The 24006-nt window shown below is 38.7% G+C and overlaps 1 protein-coding gene across 1 annotated transcript in view; it reads left to right on the forward strand.

The window, feature by feature from the left end:
- The window catches only part of cpt1a2b (carnitine palmitoyltransferase 1A2b), a 50316-nt gene that overhangs the window by 1624 nt on the left and 24686 nt on the right, over positions 1–24006 (forward strand). Inside the window, exons 2-12 of the mRNA XM_041817180.1 lie at positions 6407–6549; positions 7327–7466; positions 9863–10040; positions 10244–10345; positions 11086–11223; positions 12058–12135; positions 12301–12408; positions 13399–13486; positions 14724–14919; positions 22214–22402; positions 22770–22875. Coding sequence (XP_041673114.1) covers positions 6409–6549; positions 7327–7466; positions 9863–10040; positions 10244–10345; positions 11086–11223; positions 12058–12135; positions 12301–12408; positions 13399–13486; positions 14724–14919; positions 22214–22402; positions 22770–22875 — 1464 coding nt within the window. The 5' untranslated portion in view covers positions 6407–6408. The remainder of the gene's footprint in view (positions 1–6406; positions 6550–7326; positions 7467–9862; positions 10041–10243; positions 10346–11085; positions 11224–12057; positions 12136–12300; positions 12409–13398; positions 13487–14723; positions 14920–22213; positions 22403–22769; positions 22876–24006) is intronic.

The following is a 24006-nucleotide window of genomic DNA, read 5'->3' on the forward strand; positions in this document are numbered from 1 at the left end:
CATAGTTTTGAAGACAACTGATGGCTCCCCATCAGTGCTCTGCATCCAACAGCTCTGAAATTATGAAATTATGGATGAAACAACCTATCACACAGCAGACACATATGCAAGAATATGAATGTCATTGTGTAGTATAAATTTTGTTTTGTAAAATAGAAAGCACACATGTATGGGCATTTATCATTGCATAAAGAATGAGGGCATAAAATGTGTAAGAAAGCTTAAGTAAATGTAAATGCAGTCAACTGAAGTTTAACTTCTAGCTGTCTTGATACTCCAGTCATTATATTTCTGATCTTTGACACTCACCTTGCCAAATATATTATTGTTTGTTAAGCACAAGAATTTAGCTTGATAATACTGTCACGTGATCTCCCAGCCCTACAAGGTTCTCAGCCACTGTCTGCCTGTCCTTTGCAGCATCAGAAACTGTAGTTAACAGGCCCACACTTGTCCTCCCACCGTCATTCTCTCCCTTCTCCTTTGACCTTCTTTTTCAGCCCCCTTCCCTCTTGCCATTAACACAAACACATACTCAAGAATTTCACACAATTAGCTGTGTGAGGTAGATATGGGAAGTGAGAAATATTCACTATTAGCAGCTTGGCTGGATAGAGAGAGAGGGTAGAGATGACAGGGGCCAGTACGACCTCAGAGAGATTACTCTATATGTTGACCTACTTTCTATAGGAAGTGGGACTGTAACTGTGTAGTTGACATGTTATCTTCCAGCATGTACCAGTAGCCGCTTTCATCTGCAACAGCTGTGCATTACTGTGCCTTCAACTTTATGTCTGTCTGCTAAACACATGCTGCTGCAGGCTGTTAAAAAAGAAAATATTTGCATAAATCAACCTCAGGAATTAGTTTCCATATAGGTTGTTATAGTCTGTTTTAAGCCAATAAAACTGAGTGGCACTAACTAAAAGTTTCCTTTCTGATGGGGTCAAACAGAAAGGAAAGGAGAGAAAGAATCATAAACTACAGACAGACAAGGCCAGCAGAGATGGACAGATTCCCGTCAGTTAATTACTGCTTGGTTTGTAAACACACTTTTTTTTTGGCTGTGAAGATGGCGGAGTGTTAGCCTAAACTTTTGAGTTCAGAAGTTTTCAACAGTGGCTCAACATTTAACAATACAAAGTAGGGCCCTGTGAAATCTGCTTTATTTTTGGAAAAATTCAAATTTTTTTCCAAATTGAATTTTTTCTGTTTTAGTATTTTTGGAATTCTGTTTTTTTACCTTTACACGTGTTTTAGAATGAGTGTCCTGTTTATTGTGGTGAATAAAATGTTCACTATCTAAATAGAAATGACCTTACATTTATTAACCTTGTTGAAGTTGTTGATGAGCAACAGTTGTAAGAAGGGAACATTAAAGTTTAGTGGTATAAACTAAACCGGTTACCTAAACTTCTCTTTACTCTCAGAATACACTTACAGTCCATGCAGCCCGGTGCTGAATTGTTCAACTCCTAACTGTAACTGTCTCCTCATCTCTCTCTTCATACTCTGCTGTGTGTTTCATATCGGACCTTAATGCAGACACATTGGCTCTTTAACCAACCAGCAGAACCTACAATATCAATGAGGGGACATGTACATTGTTCTGTTCATGTAAACAGAAGTTAGAGCAAGAGGCTGAGCACCCTGTCATACACTCACTGTGGCGGTCCATGCATAACAAGTGGTCGAGCAAGAAGTAGGGAGAGAGAGATGAAGCAGAGTAGAACAGGGAATTATGTTAACTGATACTTAAAAAGCCTTCATGCCTCCGTAAAATCTCCGGAGAAGCCTTTGAGGTAGAAGTTAAGCCTGAAGTCACAGCTGTGTACCTGACACAAACACACCTCACTCTCTCTAGGACTCCCTGGTGTAATGAAGTAAAATAAGTCATACCACGGACCAGTTTTCTTGTAGCATCTGCAGCTTTATTTCGCACTGTACAGCCCTGTGTTGAGTAATGAGTTACACTGTGTTTGCCAGTGTTTCAGGTGGCCGTTTCCACGGGCTTGTTGCATTTGTGAGGGGGGCACAGGTTGTACCACATATTAGTGATTCCCCCCACAATTTTCTCCCCACATATATGTTCCTCTTTCTAATGAAAACAGCATTAAGTCAGTCTTTAATAGTAGATTCTGTTTTTATTGGCCAATTCAGTCTGCGATTCCATTAACGCAGAAATCATAGGGTCACAACAAAGCTAAAGTGAAATTAAAAGGGATTTTGTACATATTGTGTCATCTATGAACTTGTTAAACTATTGTTTATAGTTAGGATTTTAAACTTCTGTAGTACTCTATGATTTACTTCCAGGACAAATAACATACATGCTATCTCTCCAGCTTATGATGGTATCTGAGGGCAGAGGACAACTTGACTTTTGCTTTGCTACACATTTGAGCCGGACATCTTGGTCAAAGTCTGGCCTGAAAACTACAGAGTATGCACAGATTACCATTTCTAGCTTGGGTCTGATTGAAGTGTATACATGCAAGAATAAATTAACCTCTAACTGCATTAATTAGGTGGGATTTTGAGAAATTTTATATGTTACAATTCCAGTTGGAAAAGTATGTTGATTTGGATTTCAAAACTCCAGTTTTAGTCAGATTAACACACTCAGTTTAACTTTTTCTAACTCATGTCATTGTCTCATGTGGGTCGTTTTTATTTTAATTCTTGATCGTGTAAATTTACATTCTATTTATATATAAAAGCCACTAACTCAAATCGTCAGTCAAGGTGACCCCAACTAAACTGACTGTTGCCAGTCTACAATGTGCACACTTATTTTTCTTTTCCTTTTTTATAGGCCAGTAAACACAGTGCATACCACTCACAGCAGGCAGAAAACTTTACAAACCAATGAGAGACAGTTTGTCTGCACAAGCGTTCCCCTCTGAAATAAAATGCCCTGCTTATTAAAACCTGTTTAAATCTTTAAAAATGTTGAACTACCACTTGCATTATTTGTAGTCGCTATGCTTGTCTTTAAATTTAGAATCATTAATTTTTCCCCTGGAAATGTATCTTGATCAAATCACATCATTAAAACTGTTCAAAATAATGTATGTAGCAGTTTCAGTAAGGCTTCGCAGGCTGTAGAGTTGCCCCTTACCTCATTTCGCTTACTGACTTCTATACCTCTTTAGCTGAATAATATTCATTAAAAAAAAGTAACTGAGTTGTCTCCAAATGACCTAAGAAAGCTGTTGGCTTGAAATGCTTATTGAATACTGTAATGTGTCTTACAGGGCTGACATGAGGCTGATGGAGGTGTATTGTATAGTGAAAATAAATGATTACTTACTTTTAGCTCTGTATTTAACATGCTACTGAGGTTTAATACAATTTACGTTTGCTAGAGCCCCCTTTAACTCCTTTATATGATCAAAAATTATTATTTTAGTGGAAATTACTAAAAAATATGTCCTGTGTTTGGCATGTACTCTTTATAAGTAAACTTGTAAAGCTCATGGATTGACGAGATTCCATGTCATCCGTCTTACAAAGCTTCAGTCTAAAACTTTTATGCCAGTCTGGTATTGAATGCACCAATCAGCATGATTTGAGGAAACGAGGCAGAAGATGTGAATGGCTTAAATGCAGCTATAACAGCAGTTTTATAAACTGGACAACATTTATTAATTAAAGAAGAGCAGAGAACTGCGCTGAAAGCTTTTCTTGTTGGAAAAGATGCTTTTCTTTTCTCTTCACTGGCTTCAGGTTGATCAAATTGAAAATCCTTGTTAATCTTGGGTGCTATTTAAACCGTATCTATCTCACCCCCCTCCCTAATATATTTGTTGCATTTTTATTATGTGTATTCATCATCTCCTTTTTTACTGTTAGTCATTCTTGTTTTTAATCTGTTCCTGTTTATCTTGTTTTATTCTATGCATTTCCTACAGCACTTTGAAACTGTGTTTTGATAAGTGCTATATAAATAAAGTTTATTATTATTATTATCATTCATTATCATTATTATTATCTACCAACTGGCTCCACTGATGGTGAACATTGATAAAGGCTAGCTGTTGAGCTAATATTGTGTAGCTAGGGCCTACTACATCATATGTTTTAGTACTCTGATTATCCTGTGATGAACATGACAGACAGCGTATTTGTCCATTCATCCTCTGAGAATTCTTTGAAAGGTTCTGGGTTCAGAGAACGCAGGTTTTATTATTTAATTGTTTGTAAAGTTGTACCTGTCTTAAAGAGCAAGTTGTTAGTTTTTCTCCGGGTATCCATTCAACAAAAATTAGTTCACTGGGGTCATAAACTCTGTCAGCTTCATGATTGCACACTAACCTGTTTCATGCCTTTGTTAAGGTGAAGAGAGACTCTATGAATGTGAACTGTTTACATTCTGCCCACAAATTCTCAGGTTTGCCACACCCCTCATTATTTCATCTTGCTGTCTTGGTATTTAAGAGGCTTAGGGTAGAGTTATTATTATTATTAACATTACCTTTGTGACAAATTGAAACTCTGCCTGGAAACCCAGTAAAATGTTCTGCTGTGTCATTAGAAGTCCTGAGTACATCTACCCTGTCAGTCAGTGGTTTATATCATTGGAAAAGTAGCAAGCTTTTTGAAGAGCAATAATGAGGAAGTTGTAACAATGTAAACATAAATGAGGTTAATATGTATGGATGTCTTTCTTTCAGAATAACCTTTGGACTTGTCATAGAAGCACAGCTGTTACTGTTCAATAGTCCCTGTAAACCGTCACAGTGTGGCAGTAAGCCAGCATGACCAGCCATCATCTTTTTTCCCAAAGCCGTCTCCCACATATTTTTGTGACAGTTTCTATTCTTGGTCTGCTTTCAAGAGGACCACCTGTCCTTTTGAGGGAAAAAACTGTTTGACTGTTTTAGGTGGTAGATGTTCCCCCTCATACAGCTTTACAGGAAGTGTTGAGTTCTGCTGTGCTGTTGAATGTGACACTTGAATTATCCTACTGTTCAGTTTATGAATAATGGCTCATTTACACAGTGTATCTTTGTGCAATTTTATTCAATCTGCTAATGAGTCAGGGTCTTGCATCCTTTCTGTGCTGTTTAGTTGAGATGGATTTACTGCAGAGGCTTTATCCTCTTCAAAACAAGCAACCTGCAACACGTCACCTTGAACCAGCCATTAAGCAACTTGCTCCTAATGAAGCTGCAACCCCAATTCCAAAATTGTTGGCATGCTGTGCAAAATGTAAATATAAAATAAGATAATGTTTTGCAAATGTGGTTTCTAGAAAGAATTTTGAAATTTGATTGATCTGACCACAGAACAGTTTTCCAAGTGTTCCTGAGCCCACGCAGTGATTTCCAGTAGGGTTGTTCCGATTCCACCTTTTTCCGCAGATGAGTGAACCTCTACCCATCTGACCTGTTGCCTAATTAGTTTCATAATGCTCTGCAATACCAGCTTTTTTCCATTAGTACCACTTACTTTTCCAGCCTTTTGTTGCTGCATCCCTTCTATTTTGAAGTGTTGCTGCCATCAAATTCAAAATAAGCTGATATTGGTCATGAAATTGTAAAATATCTTAGTTTCAACATCTTAAAAGTTGTCCATGGTCTGTTGTGAATAAGATATTAGTTAATGAGATTTGCAAATCATTCCATTCTGTTTTTTATTTGGATTTTTAAACAGCGACCCAACTTTTTCGGAACTGTGGTTGTGTTTAGTACTCCAAGTCATTGCTCATTTGCTGCTCTTTAGTGGCTTTTTTTTAGCTCATGACCCCAAGATCTTAGGTGTCTAAATTTAACAACAAAGTAATGGTCACTTGTCTTGCACAGTTGGGAAATTGTCTAAAAAATGTAATGTTTGGAGCTGTTGTTTAAATCCCAGGTGCTGGATGCACGGGCTGTTTAGAATTTTGTCAATATTTACAAGTTGCATTGCAGCAATTTACCTTTCTGATAAATCTAAAACACTTAGTTTTAGTAGTATTTCTGGTGCTGCTGTATGACTGAGGGTTTCACATGGTGAGAAACTGAGAGCAGTTTTACTCAGCAGTCTTGGTTCAGCAGCAGCAGCATTCAGTGAGACAACAACATTCCTCTGACACATTAAATTACTCAAGTGTGTTGTCACACACAGGGTTTATACAGGAGAGAGAGCAAACACATTGAGCTGCCAGCCAGCTTACAAATTATCCACCATAGGTAGTGTAGCAAAGCAAACTGTAAAAGGTCTTTAAATCCTAAGTCATAATAGGATCCAAGTGTAGATATGGGTATATGGAAACTGTTGGGTTTGAGTAATATAGAACACTAGGACAAATTAGATATGGATTCATTCTGCATGGTTGACTTTGTATAAACAGTGCATCTAAAAAATGTTTCATTATTGAGAAAAACAAGGACTTAAATTGGTGTTATTTCTGTTTCCATAGCAATGGCGGAGGCCCACCAGGCGGTGGCTTTCCAGTTCACCATAACCCCTGAAGGGATTGACCTGCAGCTGTCCTATCAGGCCCTGAACCAAATCTACCTGTCAGGGGTGCGATCATGGAAGAAGCGAGTCAGCCGCATGAGGGTGGGTATGATGGGAAATCCTTGTGTGTTAATGTGATTGTGTAATTGTGTGTAGTGTTCCTACTCTAGTTAACGTTGAGGTGTGGAGTGGTGTAATTTGCAGAAGTCGGCTGAAGCATTATTACAGGATGAATGCCCATCTGTGCAGGTAATGAGTGATGAGCCAGTCTTAACATGCTCTGACATGTAAATCTGTCCCTGCTGGGGGGACAAACTCTGCTGTTTGTTTCACAAACCAATTTACTATTCTGACCAAAAACAAAGAAAGAGACTGGCTCCCAGCACTTGAAGCACATAACACAAAATGTGCACTCACTGTTTTAGACTAAAATAGTTCAATAACCAAACTTTCTGTGTTCGCCTTACTAAATATGGTAAAGGACATTAAGCGGTAAGAAAAGAATAATAAACAGTACACAAAGGTGTATCTTCTTCAACCATGTCTTTAGCTTTATTTGCACATCAAGCAGGATCACAGCAAGAGCAACCAACAGCTTTTCAGCAGCTATGATAACTCTCAAGGGACACAATTGTCTTAAGGGAAACGAACAGAGCAGTTCACCATGTCAGCAGGTAAGGTGATGTGTGGAAATAGTTTGACAGAGAGCGGATAACTTGTTTATCATAGCAATACTAAATTAATTAGAGAGTAGGGGTGTATCAGTAAGGAAAAAGTTCAGTTCAGGACGTACCTCAGCAGCAAACTGAATTGCCTTGTTGTATTAAATGGTGTCACTTTTATTTTTACTGACTGTTGTTTCTTCTTCTGTGGTAACAGAACAGGGTGATCAAGGGGGTGTACCCTGCCAGCCCCTCCTCCTGGCTCTTTGTCGTCATAGCGATCCTGGCCACCATGTACATGCGCTCTGATCCCAGCATGGGACTCATTACAAAGATAAAACAACACCTGCCACTAAGGTACATCAACATACAAGTCTATAAACACAACCACTCACATGGGTATCTGACTTATTTAAGAGAGAATGTGTAGGCTCTACTCAGCTTTGGATGCAAGGATGGACACTGTTTGGATTTATCACTCATGTTTAACATACAAATATGTCCTGTTATCTTAAAAAGCAGTTCAAATCATCAAGCAAATCAGAGGCTTAAATGACTCGTAGACCAGAGCCATACTAGCTGTTTGACTTTGCTTTTGAATATACTTCTGACTATGTTTCTGGTTTTCATGAAAATATGCTTGCCTAAATACAACACATGTCACTATCACTATGAAGACTGAAAAAATACATAGCATTCTGAGTTTAAAACTAACATGATTAACATCAGTAATCAATAGCAACAGCAGATCAGCTCAGACTTATGACTGATGGTCATATCAGCACCTTCTGCACTCCTTTTCTCCAACATTTTCAAAGTAACGCTCCTGGTGTACCAGTTTAATTAGTGACTATGTTAACTGGTTACTTTCAGCAGACTGGATTCATAGGTCTTACTATGGCTGCTTACAAAATAGGAGTCCTCTCAAATTTCTCTTTGTTTAGTTTTTTGTTATTATATTAAAATATCCTCACTGGGTATAAATTTAATGAAAAACTAAAGCCATGGATGCACTTAACTGATAGTCACAAGTTTACATGGTCATTTATGAACCATGACACTGATCATACGATCAGTTTAATGATCAGTGTCAGTGTTACTTAGAGCAGTGACACTAACACATTGTAAAATAAGTGGAGAATTGTGAATATGGTTCATCAGTTTATCTTTAAAACTTTCAGTGATATTTGTCTCTGATGCTGTGTTGACTGCCACATCTCCCCGCTGCCTTTACAAGTCATGTGCATACTACATCTGGTGTCCAAGTTGTGTTAATCTTCAATAATGTGCATAGCCGGTGAATCATCCTGGCGGGTGGCAGTCATGATGTGTCCGTGTAGTTTACTGCAATTATAATTCTGGTCTAAGACTAATTCATCTAACAGAATAGAACAGATAGACTAAAAGGCTTGACTAGTAATGCCAATACTTCTACATACAGATTTATCAGTATATTAATTGTCCAATAGTCTGTAAGAAATTGCAGTTTATCCACCATTGAACACTGAGCAGTTAGTTCATTTTAAAACTGTGTCACATCAATTTGACAAACTCATTGACATTTGTTCTCTTAGCTACAGGTATCAGCATCAGTTTCAGACAAATACATCCCGTATGGTATGTTGAGCTTGACTTTAAAGAGCTGCCAGCTGAAAGTGACACCTCCACTTTAAGATGTCCAGTCTGACAGAACAAGACCAGACAGGAGGATAAAAGGATGCACGTTTGTCTGATCCAAACAAACATCACCTTGTAACATAGAAAGCTGATGAGTCACTGAGAAACTGAGAGGGCGTGGCGCTGCTCTTGAACTCTAACCCACTTCCCTACAAGCCTGTTGCTTATTTAACAACATCCCTGATTCACTGTCTGCCTCTTGCACTCACCCACACTCACAACCACATTCCTCCCAGTTACCAGTGACTCATGTTGTTGTCTGTGTGCTGCCAGCTGAAAGTGACAGTTTAACAATGATGAGCAGAAATTTGTAACTGGATATGCGATTTGTTTTTTTGTTTTTTTTTTCCAAATTTTAATCTCTATAAGGGATGTTTAGACTAACATGGGAGACAATGTGTCTTAACCTTGACAACACTTAAACCATGACTCCAGTATTAAAATCTTCATCATTTCTAAAGTTAATTTACAACCTATTTTCATACTACTGAGCCAAAGAAGAAGTGAAACTAAAGTTGCTGTTTTTAAAATTTAATTTAAGCTTCCCAGTCTGCAAGGTATTATGATGTAATAGTGAGATATGGTGTATTAGTCTGAACTGTTATTAGTGGTATTTAATCACTATAACTAATTATGGAGAGCATGTTTTCCCATTTGATATTATATGATTTCTTTTAGTATTAGTGTTGGTAGTAGTTTCTCTCTTCTCTTGGAAGATTCCAGAAAAGAAGGCCTCAGCTTTTCTCCCTTTTTAACCAGCAGATGTTGCTGTTGGACTGTTTACGTGTGTTTCCAAACATGAATTAGATCCAACTCCAGGAACTGTTAAAAAAAAATTTGCAGATTGCTGTAGCTCTGCTTCTATTACAAGTGTTTTAAGATCACTGTCTGTTACATCTTTCCATGTATGCTGATCTCTCTCTGCTGCTTACTAAGGACGTCTGTGGTATTAAACATCCTTTTTTCAGGACATTCAGTGGGTCATAAATATTTGTAGAATTATAATTATAAATATTTTCATATTTCATACTGATATATGTCATTATCCAATAATCTTTCTGCCCCACTCTCTGCAGCCTCCATGTGTCCCTCAGTGCTCAGGGACAGACAATGTTGTCAGCCATCGTCTTCAGCACTCTGCTGTGGCTCTCCCTCATCCTCGCTCTCAGGTTCTGCCTCAAACTGCTGCTTTCCTACCATCGGTGGATGTTTGAACAGCATGGCCGAATTTCCAACGTCACCAAAGTCTGGGTGGTATGATCTGAGATCACAGTTACAAAAGTTGGGCTGGTAGTATTGAAAGCATTGTTTTAAATTTAACACCATAAAGGATGCTGAAAAGATGCCTTAAAAAGTTAGAATTTTCACAGCACCAATGCTGTCTATTATACTTCTGTAATGAAACTGTCTTTGTCAGAGTTTGAAATCTTTTTTTTTTTTTTTTCTGTTTCTCTCAGACTCTGTTGAGATTACTGTCGAGCAGGAAGCCACTGTTGTACAGCTATCAGACCTCTCTGCCTCACCTGCCTGTTCCTGCCATTAAAGACACTTTGAGCAGGGTGAGTGCTCTCACATGATCAGTTAGTGTCCACATACCTTACGTACAGTTATTATTACCTTCCAGTTCAATGGGTAAAATGCTACAAAAAGCATCTTATGTTGTATGTAGCTCATTCAGACTACCAAGAGGGTGCGCTAAGGACACTGTAAAGTTGATCGGGGGTTACTTGAAGTTTTTTCCCCATTGACCAATCATTTGGTCGATGCAACGGCGTATTTTCTGTCAGTTTTTCTTTGGTTGACTACAGACCTAATTATTTTTACATAATGTTTAGGTCTTATTTGTTTCCATTATATCTCCATCATAATTTGCTGACAAATACCATGTCTAATTTTATTTTTTCTAACACAGACAGTCTGCTATTGTAGACTCTCTGAGTAACTCATGCTTTTGGTGAAAAAACTCTCACAATTACCTTTAATCATAAAATGAATCAAGACTGTGATGAATTAAAGTACAATCAGCACTTTATAATGAAGCATTTTTATCCTTTGTCAGTAATTTACCTTTATTAGCAAAGACATCACTTAAGTTTCTTTTGACAATTAGTGAAAAATAAACTGTCCTGGATCTCGCTTAGTTTGCATTGCCACACATTTATTTACTTATTCTCCCAATCATCTGCTACGTACTGTGCATGTAATGATATTTATAAAGAAATTTGATATCAGATTATTGGGCAGTTATTTAAACTGTACATTCTTTAAAACCAACTCTGACCTTTTCTTTTCTTTTCAGTACCTTAAGTCTGTGCGTCCACTGTTGGCTGACCCAGAGTACAAACGAATGACTGAACTGGCCATTCACTTTGAGTCAAACCTGGGAAACCGCCTGCAGCGCTACCTGAAGCTCAAAGCTCTATGGGCAACCAACTATGTAAGAGTCTTCAGTCACACAAGAGCTGAAATTATAATGTTTTCAAGAGTTAAAAAGCTAATCCCATATGGGCTGTTATTACTTTTTGGAAAAGAAATAACATTCCAGTTATTGCATGGTCAGGCTTTAGCTTTTTAAAAGTGTTTTTGGTATACTGAATTTCCTTATCAGGCGTGAAATACTAGCAAGTCATCTTTCACCGTGGGACATTTCATTGTACATTTCAAAATTATTTAGCAATTCAATTTTGATATAAATGCAGACATATGGAAGTTGTCCTCAGTTTGTTTTTAAGGATAATCCATAATAGAGAATGTTTGAAATTAAAGTACAGTGATTCATCTACAGGACAGTTTATAGGATGGTGCAGTTAATTACACTGGGCTTACTAATGGGTGTTCCCATTATTTTTCTGTGTCCCTTTTTTATCATAGAAACAGTAACACCAGATCCTGCTTAGGTTATGACATTTACCTCTTCATTTACTTTAATGGCTGCAACACCCCAAATCACTAGTTATTATTGTATTAGAATATAGCTTTATTTAGGAATGACACTTACTGGATACTGCACAGATGTGCATCCATTCAGTCTCTCATGCCATCTTAAGCTCCTTCAAATGTTTTTTTTTTAATCACTCTGAATTGAAGGAACTATTGCATCACTGAAAGTTTAAGTTCCTAAATTGCACAACATATCAGACTGAATAGAGATTGTTTTTCTTGATATGATTTCCTCTTTTGCAGGCCTCAAATGGTTAAGAAGTTTTTTCTCAATCTTGCTTATTTTGAAATTAAGTGCAAATCCAGCTTGACTGTACTGTTTTGGTTCCAGGTGAGTGACTGGTGGGAGGAATACATCTACCTGAGGAGCAGAGGTCCTATTATGGTCAACAGTAACTACTATGGCATGGTAACCAGCTGCCTTTTACTACTCACAGCTTAGAAACAGTCTGGTCTTAACTTCTGATATGTTCTGGCATTTTTCATACATGTCTTAAGCCTACTTTGTTGTTGAGTTGTAAAACATTTTCACTTTATTTCTTTATTTCCAGTAATTAATCTGCATGCTTTTCAGGACTTCCTGTATGTGGCCCCAACCTCGGTGCAGGCAGCCAGAGCAGGAAACACCATCACCGCCCTGCTGCTCTACCGTCGAAAGGTCAACAGGGAGGAACTCAAGCCTGTAAGGTCACACACAGACACATGCAGCAGGATTAAGAGCAAGAGATATGTGTTAGTTGTTAAATATATATATTTATTTATATGAAAAAAATGTGTTATGTTGGACTTTTTGTATGTAAAAATCAGCATGTTAATGGTGCTGTTTGTCACATGCTGCTTGGTGAACCCTTGCAAACAATAATATGGGAGATACAATAGCTTTCAACCCCTTCATGCTTTTTACCCAGAGAACCACCTTTAAATATATCTGGGCTTATATAAAGGTAGTAAGTGCTTTTTAGTCACATTCATATCCATACAGACTGACATAGACTGACACAACAAGAGAAAATTTCCCCAAAGCCAGTAGTAGTAGTAAAGCCAGTTTTTTTTCTGAAGATTTATTTTTTTGCCTTTATTTGATTTGATAGAGGAGGACAATGGATAGAGTCGGAAACAGGGATGAGAGTCGGGGGAGACATGCGGTAAAGGGCCTCAGGCCAGATTGAACCCGGGCCATCCGTGTACATGGAGTGCGCCTTAAACCACTGGGCCACCTGCGCCCCTCCGCAGCACTTTTGGTTCAAATGTGCCAGGCATGGTACAGATTGCCTAGTGTGAGTGCACCCTCAGTAAGCATCGGGTCCATGTCTGTAACATGACGCATCATGGTAAAGATTGTTTTCAACACCACTAATAGACAGCAACACAGGACAACAATAGTAGGACACAAAGGGCAGTCACTGGCTGCATGAAATATGTATTCTGAAATAATATTTTATAGGTCAACTAGATGTAAGATCTTAGACCTTTTCACATTTTAAAAAGTAGAAAACTATTGAAGGCTCAACACAATAAAAGACAGAAACTGTGTGTTAAAATCTGTCAAAACTCTAAACTACATCTTTCCTGAAAATCACTGTCAAAGTGAAAATGAAATTAAACTGAGTGACAAAGATGTTAAAAACAGATGTTTGTGTCCGTGCATTTTTTTTGTTTGTGTTTGTGACAGAGTCGTGTTCCAGGTACTGTTATTCCTCTGTGTGCCGCCCAGTGTGAAAGGATGTTCAACACAACACGCACACCAGGAGACGAGACCGGTAACCCACACTCACACAGAGCTGATCTCACTGAAATGCTGTACATGACTCCCATTGTTGAACACATCTGTAAACATTTTTGTGGAGTGGTTTGAGCAAAAGCTTTAATCCTTTGAGCAGATGTTTAAGTAGCTTACTCTACAAATCAGCAGATGTTTCACAAGATAATCGATGTAATTGTGAAGCAAAAACAATAGAAACAATCCACAAGACTGAAAATTAGTGCTATTATGATAAGACGTTAATCACACAAAAGTCATCACACATTGATTGCACTGACGTCATACATCACTATTTTCAACAACCAGCCACCATAGCATTGTAAACCTGATTAAAACAAAGCCAGCTTTATATGGTCTTTTGATTTTTTTATCATTTTATATCCAAAAGATACGTACCCCCCAGGATTCAATAATTGACAGTTTCTCCATCTCCCCCCGCCTGTGTTAGTATGTACGCTCACAAACACGCACAGACCTGCTTTAGTGCTAGGCCCATAAACGCCAAATTCATCTACTGATGTGCAGACAAATCTGTTTAAATATATATTATAACCTACACAATATTAGATAGAATATACTAGGGCAAAACAATTCAAAACAAATATCTATTTGCAGTTTTTTTTGGCTCATATTATAAATTTGGAATTACAGGAAGTTTGCAAATTACTATAATAAAGGAATTATTGTTTTTATGTCATCTTGTTTTAGATAAGAAAACATATAAACCAGGAATATTTAGAATGTTTGCACAATGTGCATAAAATGTCTGCTGCAAAAAATGTTGAACTGGTATTTTGACACATTTGAACTTCAAGAAATATTGCAACTTTTGCAGCAGAAAATTGCAGCAGGCCATATTGCGATTTAATCTAATTTGCAATTAATAGCCCAGCCCTACTCGTGGGTAATGAAAACTTGTTGATGAGGAATAACAACGCAACTTTTATCAGTAATCAAACAGATGAGATACAGTAAATAATGAATGAACTCTTAATAATGTGAAAAGCAGAGTCCAGCATGAAGAACAATGTATAGTTAAAACATAAATTTATATCAATATAACCAGTTACAAACAGGAGTATACGGTAAAGCTACTTGCAATGCAGTCATGCATATATTATCCATACATGCAATTAATTGCAATTAATTAATCACAAAAGCTGTAATCAATCATCTAATTTTTTTTAGTGGCTTGACAGTGCAACTAAAAATCTTTGTCCTCCTTTGCTCCACAGATGTGCTTCAGCACTGGCTGGACAGCGAGTTTGTGGCAGTGTACCACAAGGGACGCTATTTCCGTCTCTGGGTGTACCGGGCCGGCCGACTGCTGTCACCAAGAGAAATCGAGTACCAGATCCAGAGGATTCTTGATGACCCTTCACCCCCTCAGCCTGGAGAGGAGAAACTGGGAGCTCTCACTGCTGGAGAGAGGTAGGAACTACAGGGTGAAGCTGAGAATGTGTGTGGCTGTGTTTTTTACCTGTAGAGCAAAGTAATGGCTGAGTGGTGGTTTGGTCCTGGGTCAAACTGAAGCAAAATGAAAGTGACAGGTCAAAAAGGAGTGACAAGCTCCATTCTGTCTACCAGAGGTAGTGTATCACTATTTATACTGCCTTTTTTTACCCATTAAGATTATAAATAAAATGCCTTGCATTGGAAATTTATTATGAACACCAGATAAAAGTAAAATTAATACTAAAATAAAAAAGATATACTTAAAGTAATAAAGTAGTAAACTGTCAGTTAATTAGTTTTTGTGTTTAGTAAATTATGGATAATCTCATTTATACTGTAAGAAACACTGCTTAACAGACATAGATAGACAGTATAAATATTTGAGATATTAATCTTAAAGTATCCCACGATTCAATTCTATAAGGATTCTTGGGGTCATGATTCGATTCAGAATCAATTTTCAGTTTAAAGCAATTCCAGATTTAAAACACATCCCATATTTCTAATGAAAAATATGAAAAATGATCATAAAGCTAAAGCCTTCACTGTTGACAAAGCCTTCATGTTTGTGGTTAAACTAGGAACCATGTTTACTGATGACTTTTCAGCTCTGTGTTGTTTGTTGTACGTAAAACTTTGTTAAAACACTGAACATTTTCTGCTGTGTCAATATATGATCAGAAGATACAAACTTAATAAAAAAACTAAACAAAGGGCTCTGTGAAGTCACCAGTTAACACAGTCACTCATTAAACCACATCACCGGTCTCTGAAGTGAAGAAGATGATAGATTTTTGTTTGTTTTTTTATTGTCCATGGTCAGCAGTTCTTGGCTGTTGTTCAGACTTAAGTACCATTCCTATAGAAGCTGCATTAGTATATTTTAGCACACTTAGGGAACACATAAGGTCAGGTTTCCTTAAACCAAGGATTATACAATCCACAGGGAGTCTTAAAACGTTTTTTTTTTTTCAAACCGGGACAGGCTGAGTAACTCACAGCACCCCAGACAGTGCAGGCAATACACAAGTATGTCAGACACAATAATGTTAAAAAAAGCAATCTTTTTATTTTTGTAAATACTCAATGACACTGCACACTGTCCTGTTAAATAAATTGAACCTTAAACAGCTCCACATAGAGCCACACATGTGAAATGAGCAATTCTTGGACATATTGAATCAGTTCAGAATTGCTGAGTTTAGTGTATGCGATTCTGATGTTCGTTTTTGCAGCACCTTTAATAACTGTGTTCCTAGTTATGTGTAACCTTCATGTTTTTTGCATGTATTCTTCACAAATTAAAAGTTAATTCACAAACAATCTGATCAAGTTTCTTCCTTTAAGTTTTATTTTGACATCCCTGAGTAAAAAGAACAAGATAATGAAAATCTAAAAGATATCTGAGATGGAAAAACTGATTTAAGAATATATAGAAATCAATAAAACTGACTGAAATGTTAGTAGTTAAGTCAGTTAATTTAAAAAGTGTATTACATTAAGTAAAATTCACGCAGGACTCAAAAGGTTTGTCTCAAATTGTCTTTCAAAATATTGACATGCAATGCTCCCTGGTATAACTACAGAAGAACTTTTAGTAAAAATAAAATTCTCACAAACATAAACAATGTTGTGTGTTGTGACTGTGTTGTGTGCTCTGCAATGGCCTATACCATCACTAGATGGCACTAGAGTACACAGTCCTCACCAGAGGAGCCTTTTATGCCCTGCTTACACTTTACTGCAGCTGATGTGCGAGCCATTGTTAAATACAAGCTCAAACCCTTAAATCCAATATTTTTGATAAAGGAGATGTCAGGATGAACAAAATGAATGGAAAGTTGAAAGAAGTGGTAAAAAAAGACTTAAAAGCTTAATAATTTAATTACAACAAACACTGATCTATTAACATGCATCTAGAGACATCGTCCCTTAAATGGGATTTTTTTCCCTAAGCCCACAGTATGTATCCAAGTATACAGTAATAATAATAGTAATAATATCTTGAATTTATATAGCGCCTTTCAAGAAACCCAAGGATGCTTTACAGGAGCACATAGACATGGACAAACTATGTAAGGGGTAGGATGAGTGTAAGGGGTGGTTTAGTGAAGACTGTAGGCTGTGGTGAATAGGTGGTGCTTGAGACGTTTTTTGAAAATGTCCAGAGACTGAGCGCTACGGATGTCTGCAGGAAGAGCGTTCTAGAGGGTGGGGGCTGCAGCACTGAAAGCTCTGTCTCTATAGATTCGGTGTTTGGTTTTGGGTATGGAAAGTAGGCCGGTGTCTGAAGATCGAAGGTTGCGGGATGGTGTGTATGGATGGAGGAGATCAGAAAGGTACTGGGGGAGCCAGAGCATGGAGAGATTTGTATGTGAGGAGGAGGACTTTGTAGTTGATACGGGACTTGATAGGGAGCCAGTGGAGGTGGATGAGGGTTGGAGTGATGTGTTGCCAGGGTCTAGTGTGGGTGAGAACTCTAGCTGCAGAGTTTTGGATGTACTGAAGCCCGTCCAGGGTTTTACTGGGTACTCCAGACAGGACTTCATTACAGTAGTCCAGGCGGGAGGTTATGAAAGCATGAATGAGTGTTTCAGCCACAGAATCAGGGAGTGATGGTCGGGGTCTGGAGATGTTCTTGAGATTTGGTGACAGATTTTATGTGGGACTGGAAGGAGAGGGTGGAGTCCAGGATGACGCCCAGGTTTCGGACCTCGGAGGACAGACAGATGGAGGTCCCGTCCACATCGAGCATGAGATCTCCAGCCTTCTGCAGCAGCACTTTGGGGGCCACAACCATGAGCTCTGTTTTATTGCTGTTGAGTTTGAGTTGGTTAGAGGTCATCCAGGCTTTGATGTCATGGAGGCAGTTTATCAGGGAGTGGGGAGGGAGCTGAGTGGATGGTTTGGTGCTGAAATAGAGTTGGGTGTCGTCTGATGAGAGATGAGTGGTAGCTGGACTTTGCTCTGGAGAGAGCTTCTTTGTAGGAGCGCACATGCTCTTTATAGGCCTCCAGATGGACGGTGAGGCCAGATTTTTTAGAAAGTCTCTCCAGCTGTCGGCCAGAAGCCTTCATGGAGCGGAGTTTAGCAGTGTACCAGGGGGCTGGGTGGGTAAAGGAGACTGAGCGAGTCTTCAGAGGGGTGAGAGAATCCAGGCTGAGGGATAGTGCTGTATTTTAGTAATTCACTAGGGCATCAGCTGTGGTTATAGGGTGTGTAGTGGTCAGGTTGGTAGCTAACATGTTCATGAGGGCTGGGATGGTTATTGACTTGAGGTTACGGAAAGTGATGTTGCGTACAGTAGCTACTGAATATCTGCTTATTTATTTGTTTTAACAAAACCATTTGACACATAAACAACCTGTGGTCAGGAGCTTTTGACTGATCGATAACTTTGTCTTGTAACAAGTTTCAAATGAGATGGTTGCATTTGGATCTTTCTCATTCAATGAGTCTGAGATGAATCAGATGTCATTTAGTTGAAATTCACACTACCAATATTCACTGTGCTGCAGAAAAACATGAAATTGTAACAGAAACTGAACAAATCACTTTTCTCTGTGACTCAGTAATAACTCAGACAAGAAAATGATGCTCAGTCTCAATTGGTTCCTGTTTGTGTACTTGATGGAAATGACAGATAAGACCACCACTGAAAATTTTATCTGCGCATTCAGAAAGGTCACATTGGGTACATCTGCCCACATGTAAGAGGAAAATATGTGTGCAGCCTGCAGGTGGAAAGATTAAAGGTCTATATGTCTTCAGTAAACTAAAGTGAACAATAAATCACAGAAGTTTTTTTTTTTTTTTTTTCAATGAAATATCTTAGCAGTGTATGATTGAAAGTACACATGAAGTCCTCTTGTGGTCAAAAATAAGTTTTTGATTTTTTTTGTCAGCTTATAAAATTTGAGATGATAATGTTTAATCATTCTTGATTTGTATAGCCCCAATTCATAACACTTTACAAAGAGGGCAGGTCTACACTGCACCCTTTGTTTGATTATTTATAACAATAGACCCAACAGTAATCCTTTAATAACTCAGCGCTTAGCAACATGTAGCATGTAGCACAGTGGCAAGAAAAAAACTTTCTTTTTCCAGACAGAAACCTTGAGCAGAACCAGACTTATGTTGGACAGCCATCTGCTGACACTGTTGGGGTGGTTGAAGGATAAAGGGACAAGAAGAAAAAGAGGAAGAAGCAGATGCAGGAGAGAAAGGGATGCAGAGCAGGATAAGAGAATGATATAGAAAGCAAGAGAACGAGTGAAGCACCAACAATTTAATAAGATACATTTATGGCTGTCCTGGCCATAAATCTATCTTATTTTCTTTTATATTTCTATATATGTATATATTTATTTATATACAGTACTGTGCAGAAGTTTTAGGCTAAAGTACGGCATGTAATGGCAAGTACACCCACCTGAGGGCCCCATCGGGCGGGAAGGAGGATTGACACAACCCAGGGCATGCTCTGGATGTCTTTGCATATTACCAAGGGCATGGGAAAATAATCTGATGAAATCAAAACAAAAACCACAGCTTTAGGGCAGAGTTATGGGGAGATGTAGTGCTTAAACATAGCCTAGGGTACTGTTAGGGTGGGTAGGAGGATTGCTGCAACCCCCTGGTTGTCGTGTGTATGTTCTAAGCACCTGAAAACTGTTGGTGGTTGCTGGGCGTATTACCAGGGGTGCAAAGGCCCGGACAAAAGAAATGCCATTAAGCTTGACCTTGGCTGCTGAGCAACACATGTACATGTCAAATGTGTCGACACTGACTCTGGCCGCTCTCCCTCCTCTCTTCAGCTGGGGGCTGTGGAACATCAGGACCTGTGAAGAACCCTTAGCGCTGTACATGCCTAAAACTTTTGCACAGTACTGTACATCTATATTTAATGATGATGTAGTAACGATATGTGAAGAATTATCTGTTACAGCCATGTTTGAAGATAAATCTAATTTAAATCTAATTTTCTTATCACATTTATGTCAACCTTTATACTGTATATTTCTTGATTGGCTTTTATCTAAGATTTGTGGCATGGGTTTAAACTCTGATGTCTTCACTAGATTCAAGTTTCTTGAGCAGCAAACACAATTCTCACATGATATTGTATTTTACATTAAACTATGCATTTTTAAAAAGATCATGTAAAAAAATAACATCATGCAGCAATGTGAGCTTAATTCATGAAGTATTTTTTCTTGTTAATAATTGTATAATAACTCTGTTTTCCTTTTTAATGATTCAATTCCCACAACTATGTTTCGCTTAAATATCCCTCATATTGCACAGAATTAAGGATTGAAAGCTTAGAATTAAGGGGTTTTTGGACTTTTTCTTGACTTCATGTCTTTAGAAAGCTCTGCATTGAAAAAGATGCTGTGGTGGCGGCAACTTCTCATTGATACCTCCCTTCCCCATGTGTGTCTGTGCTCTGTCTTTGTTGTAACTAATATACATTCACAATGCGAATAATAATTCATTTCTCCCCAAGATTTCACTTTGAAAAAGATACATAGATGATATTCTGTTTCTCTGGACTGGCACTACCGACGAACTCAATGATTTTCTGGCCTATATTAACTCCACCACACAGTATCTACGTTTCACCGTCGAACATTCAAATGAAAAAATAAACTTTCTGGACTTAACCATCTATAAAAACAATGAAGGAGGGTTGGAGACCACAATTTACCGCAAACCACTAAGCAGAAATACACTCCTCAGAGCCGACAGCCATCACCCTCAAAAACTCATCAACAACATCCCAACAGGACAGTTTTTACGTCTGAAAAGAAATTGTAGTACAGACGATGAGTTTGAATGCAAAGCAGCGGAGCTAAGCGAGCGCTTTCTGAGCAGAGGCTACAAGGAAGACATCATCAAAGCAGCCTATCAGCGGGCGGTGCGCTCCGACAGACCCCGCCTCCTCGAGAAATCACAGCGCCCCCCCCACATCCTCACGCCCCTGTTTCTCTACGGAGTTCTCCCCCATCGCTGGCCAAATTAAACACACCATTATGAAACACTGGCACGTTTTACAGAGTGACCCGGCCCTAAAGCAGATCTGTGAACAACCTCCTCTCATCTGGTTTAGAAGAGCCCGCTCCCTTAGAGATAGACTGGTCCACACAACAACACCACCCCCTCACAAAGCCACCTGGCTGCCTGCTCCTTCCCCTGGTTTTTACAGGTGTGGTCACTGCGCTCAATGCTCAGACTCCTCTGATACCAAACACTTCTGTCATCCCCGGACGGGTAAAAGATTTTCCATAAACTCTTTCATAAACTGCAGTACCACACACGTCATCTACATGCTCAAATGTCCCTGCAGTATGGTTTATATCGGTCAGACTAAACGTCCCCTCAAAGCACACTTAGCAGAACACAAAGCAGCCATCCACAACAACAATATGGACTACGCAATAGCACGACATTACAAACAGGTAAATCACGGCTCCGCTGCAACCCTCCGCTTCTGGGGCACTGAGAAAATCTCTCCCTCCCTGAGGGGTGGTGACATTGTCAACAAGCTCCTCAGGAGGGAGGCATTTTGGATATACACCCTTAACACAGTTGAACCATTTGGACTGAATGAAGAACTTAGCCTCTCATGTTTTTTGTAATATGTGGATTTGTTACGCTTAGTATGTTACATTTTACCGTCTACATTGTCGGTCTATGTATTTGGTAAATATTGTATACTTTGTATATATTTGTTGTGAAGTATGTTCACATATTCCTGTTTGGAATAGATAGTTTGACATGAGTGCTGTCACAGTATTGGTCCACCGCGGGCTGACGCCCCACCTCAAACAACCAATCAGTGTTGTAACTCTTTATTCAGGAGGGGATTTAAGGTTTTCAAACTGCACCAGTACTGTTTGACTCTGATGAAGACGCAGTGCGCGTCGAAACGTTAGTCCTCTGCACCTTATTAAACGTCCTCAAGTGATTCGTGTGCTCCAGTTTCTTCATTGGGTTTACCTGGTTTACCCACTGAAACACCTCTGATTGTTGCTGGTCCTTTTGTGAGCACCGACCTCCACGAGTGGAGGGGCTGAAGCGCAAGAGACTCTCTCACCATTAATTTTACAATCTCTCCAGTCTTCTTTTAAATCCACCACCCAATCAGGTCTTCGGCCCATTTTTGAAAACCTTGTCAACTAATGAAATGAACTTAATATTTACAGAGCTTCATATCTTTTCAGATATCAATATCTTTTATTGACTCAGTGTGACCACTCCTCAGGATTCCCTGGTCTCAGATGAGGAAACAGTACTTCAGCTCTGGTATCAACAAGCGATCGCTGGACGCCATAGAGAGAGCAGCCTTCTTTGTGACTTTGGATGATGAGGAACAAGGCATGAGGGGAGAGGACCCTGCTGGAAACTTGGACCGCTATGCCAAGTCCATACTCCATGGGAAATGCTATGATAGGTGAGGAAATCCCAGAGGAAAATAATTAGATGGGCGTAATGAAAAAACTCCAAACTCTGCTTTTTAGTTTTGTTTGAGTCCTATGATAGTCACAACTAGAGTTTTGTGCCAGCTGAAGATAAGACCAACCACACAGTATTGAGACTAGGCGATGATTTAACATTTTAAACTCCTCATATAACTGCAGAACATAAAGGGAAGAGTTATATCCAAATAAGTTGTTTGTAAACAGGCATATTTGCTGTTTATATTTACTGTTTGACGTTGCTCCCTGCGTTGCTTTGGATTTGTAATGAAACAGACTTTAAAACTGCACCAAGTCACCAAATCTTCTCTCACCATCTTCCTTTTTTTGTTTTTCTTCTAGGTGGTTTGATAAATCCTTCTCCATTGTGATCTACAAGAATGGGAAGAGTGGACTGAATGCAGAGCACTCCTGGGCTGATGCACCAACCGTAGCTCATCTTTGGGAGGTGTGTGTTTGTGTCTGTGTTTATTGCCTTGTGTTATAATGAAACAGCCTATCATGATACAGATGCACTCTTTCAGCACCTGCTGCATGACAGTTGAAATGAACCAGCTGTGTACAACCAAGATCTAATATAAGGTTCTCACCAACAGAGAGTTGTTTTGTTGGAGAGCATTTGACAGCTGTGCTGTAAAGTCTGCATTTAGCTGTTTTCATATTCAGAGTATTTTAAATTGAACAAAATAGCATACAGAAGATAAAATTTCTGAATAGCTTCTTTAAAAAGTTTGATGTACAAAGACAGTGATGGAGAAATGCAGAGGAGGTAGATTTCAGTGGAAATGAAGTGTGGTCTGTTTACTGAAGAAGACAAGAGCTAATGCATCATTAAGTCCACTGCTGATGGTGTGGGCACTTATGATACAATGGAAAGTTATTGTGTATATTTCCAGGAAGTGAGTGGGTCTGCTGAAGCGCTAATGGGGTGGTGAAGCTCCACCATGATTGAAATGATACCACACACTATGGTTGAGTATGGGCTGCAAAACACAGAAGTCTGCTCTGTGAGGAGCGGGTGAAAACAAGAGACAAACAGACTAATATCTGCATTAATCGGAAGATATTTGGACTTGAAAGAGATCCATACTGTTTCCTAGTCTGTGGGGATTTATATCTGGCATTTATCTGGACCTGATGTTAAGTATACACAGCAGAGCCTGAAGGCTCACATCAGCCTGGTCTTTCCGCGGTGGATGTGAAACTAAATTAATGCTGAAGTGTTGTGAATACGAAGCCTTTGATCAGTTTATTCTCTGTACTGTAACTAGTTATTCATCTACTTCTTACTTTAGGTAACTTGTGAAAAGATCGCTCTGTGGCTGCTGAATGTGTTCGTAAAACTTCAGGCTGCAGTCTAAGGACTTCTGACTTAATCTAGTTTGATTTTAACGCCAGCTGAACTTTTACTTTATTTTTAATATGGGGAATTCTCACAGTACAGCTCTGAACTTTCATATTTTGTCATATAAAGTGTTCTAGACTAGATATATTCACATATTAACATATCGTTAAGACTCAAAACTTTTTATTACACATATTTCATCAGCTGAGGATCTTTATTGACTGCGGTTAACAT

This window comes from Cheilinus undulatus, linkage group 21 (assembly GCF_018320785.1).
Source record: "Cheilinus undulatus linkage group 21, ASM1832078v1, whole genome shotgun sequence".
NCBI lineage: Eukaryota > Metazoa > Chordata > Actinopteri > Labriformes > Labridae > Cheilinus > Cheilinus undulatus.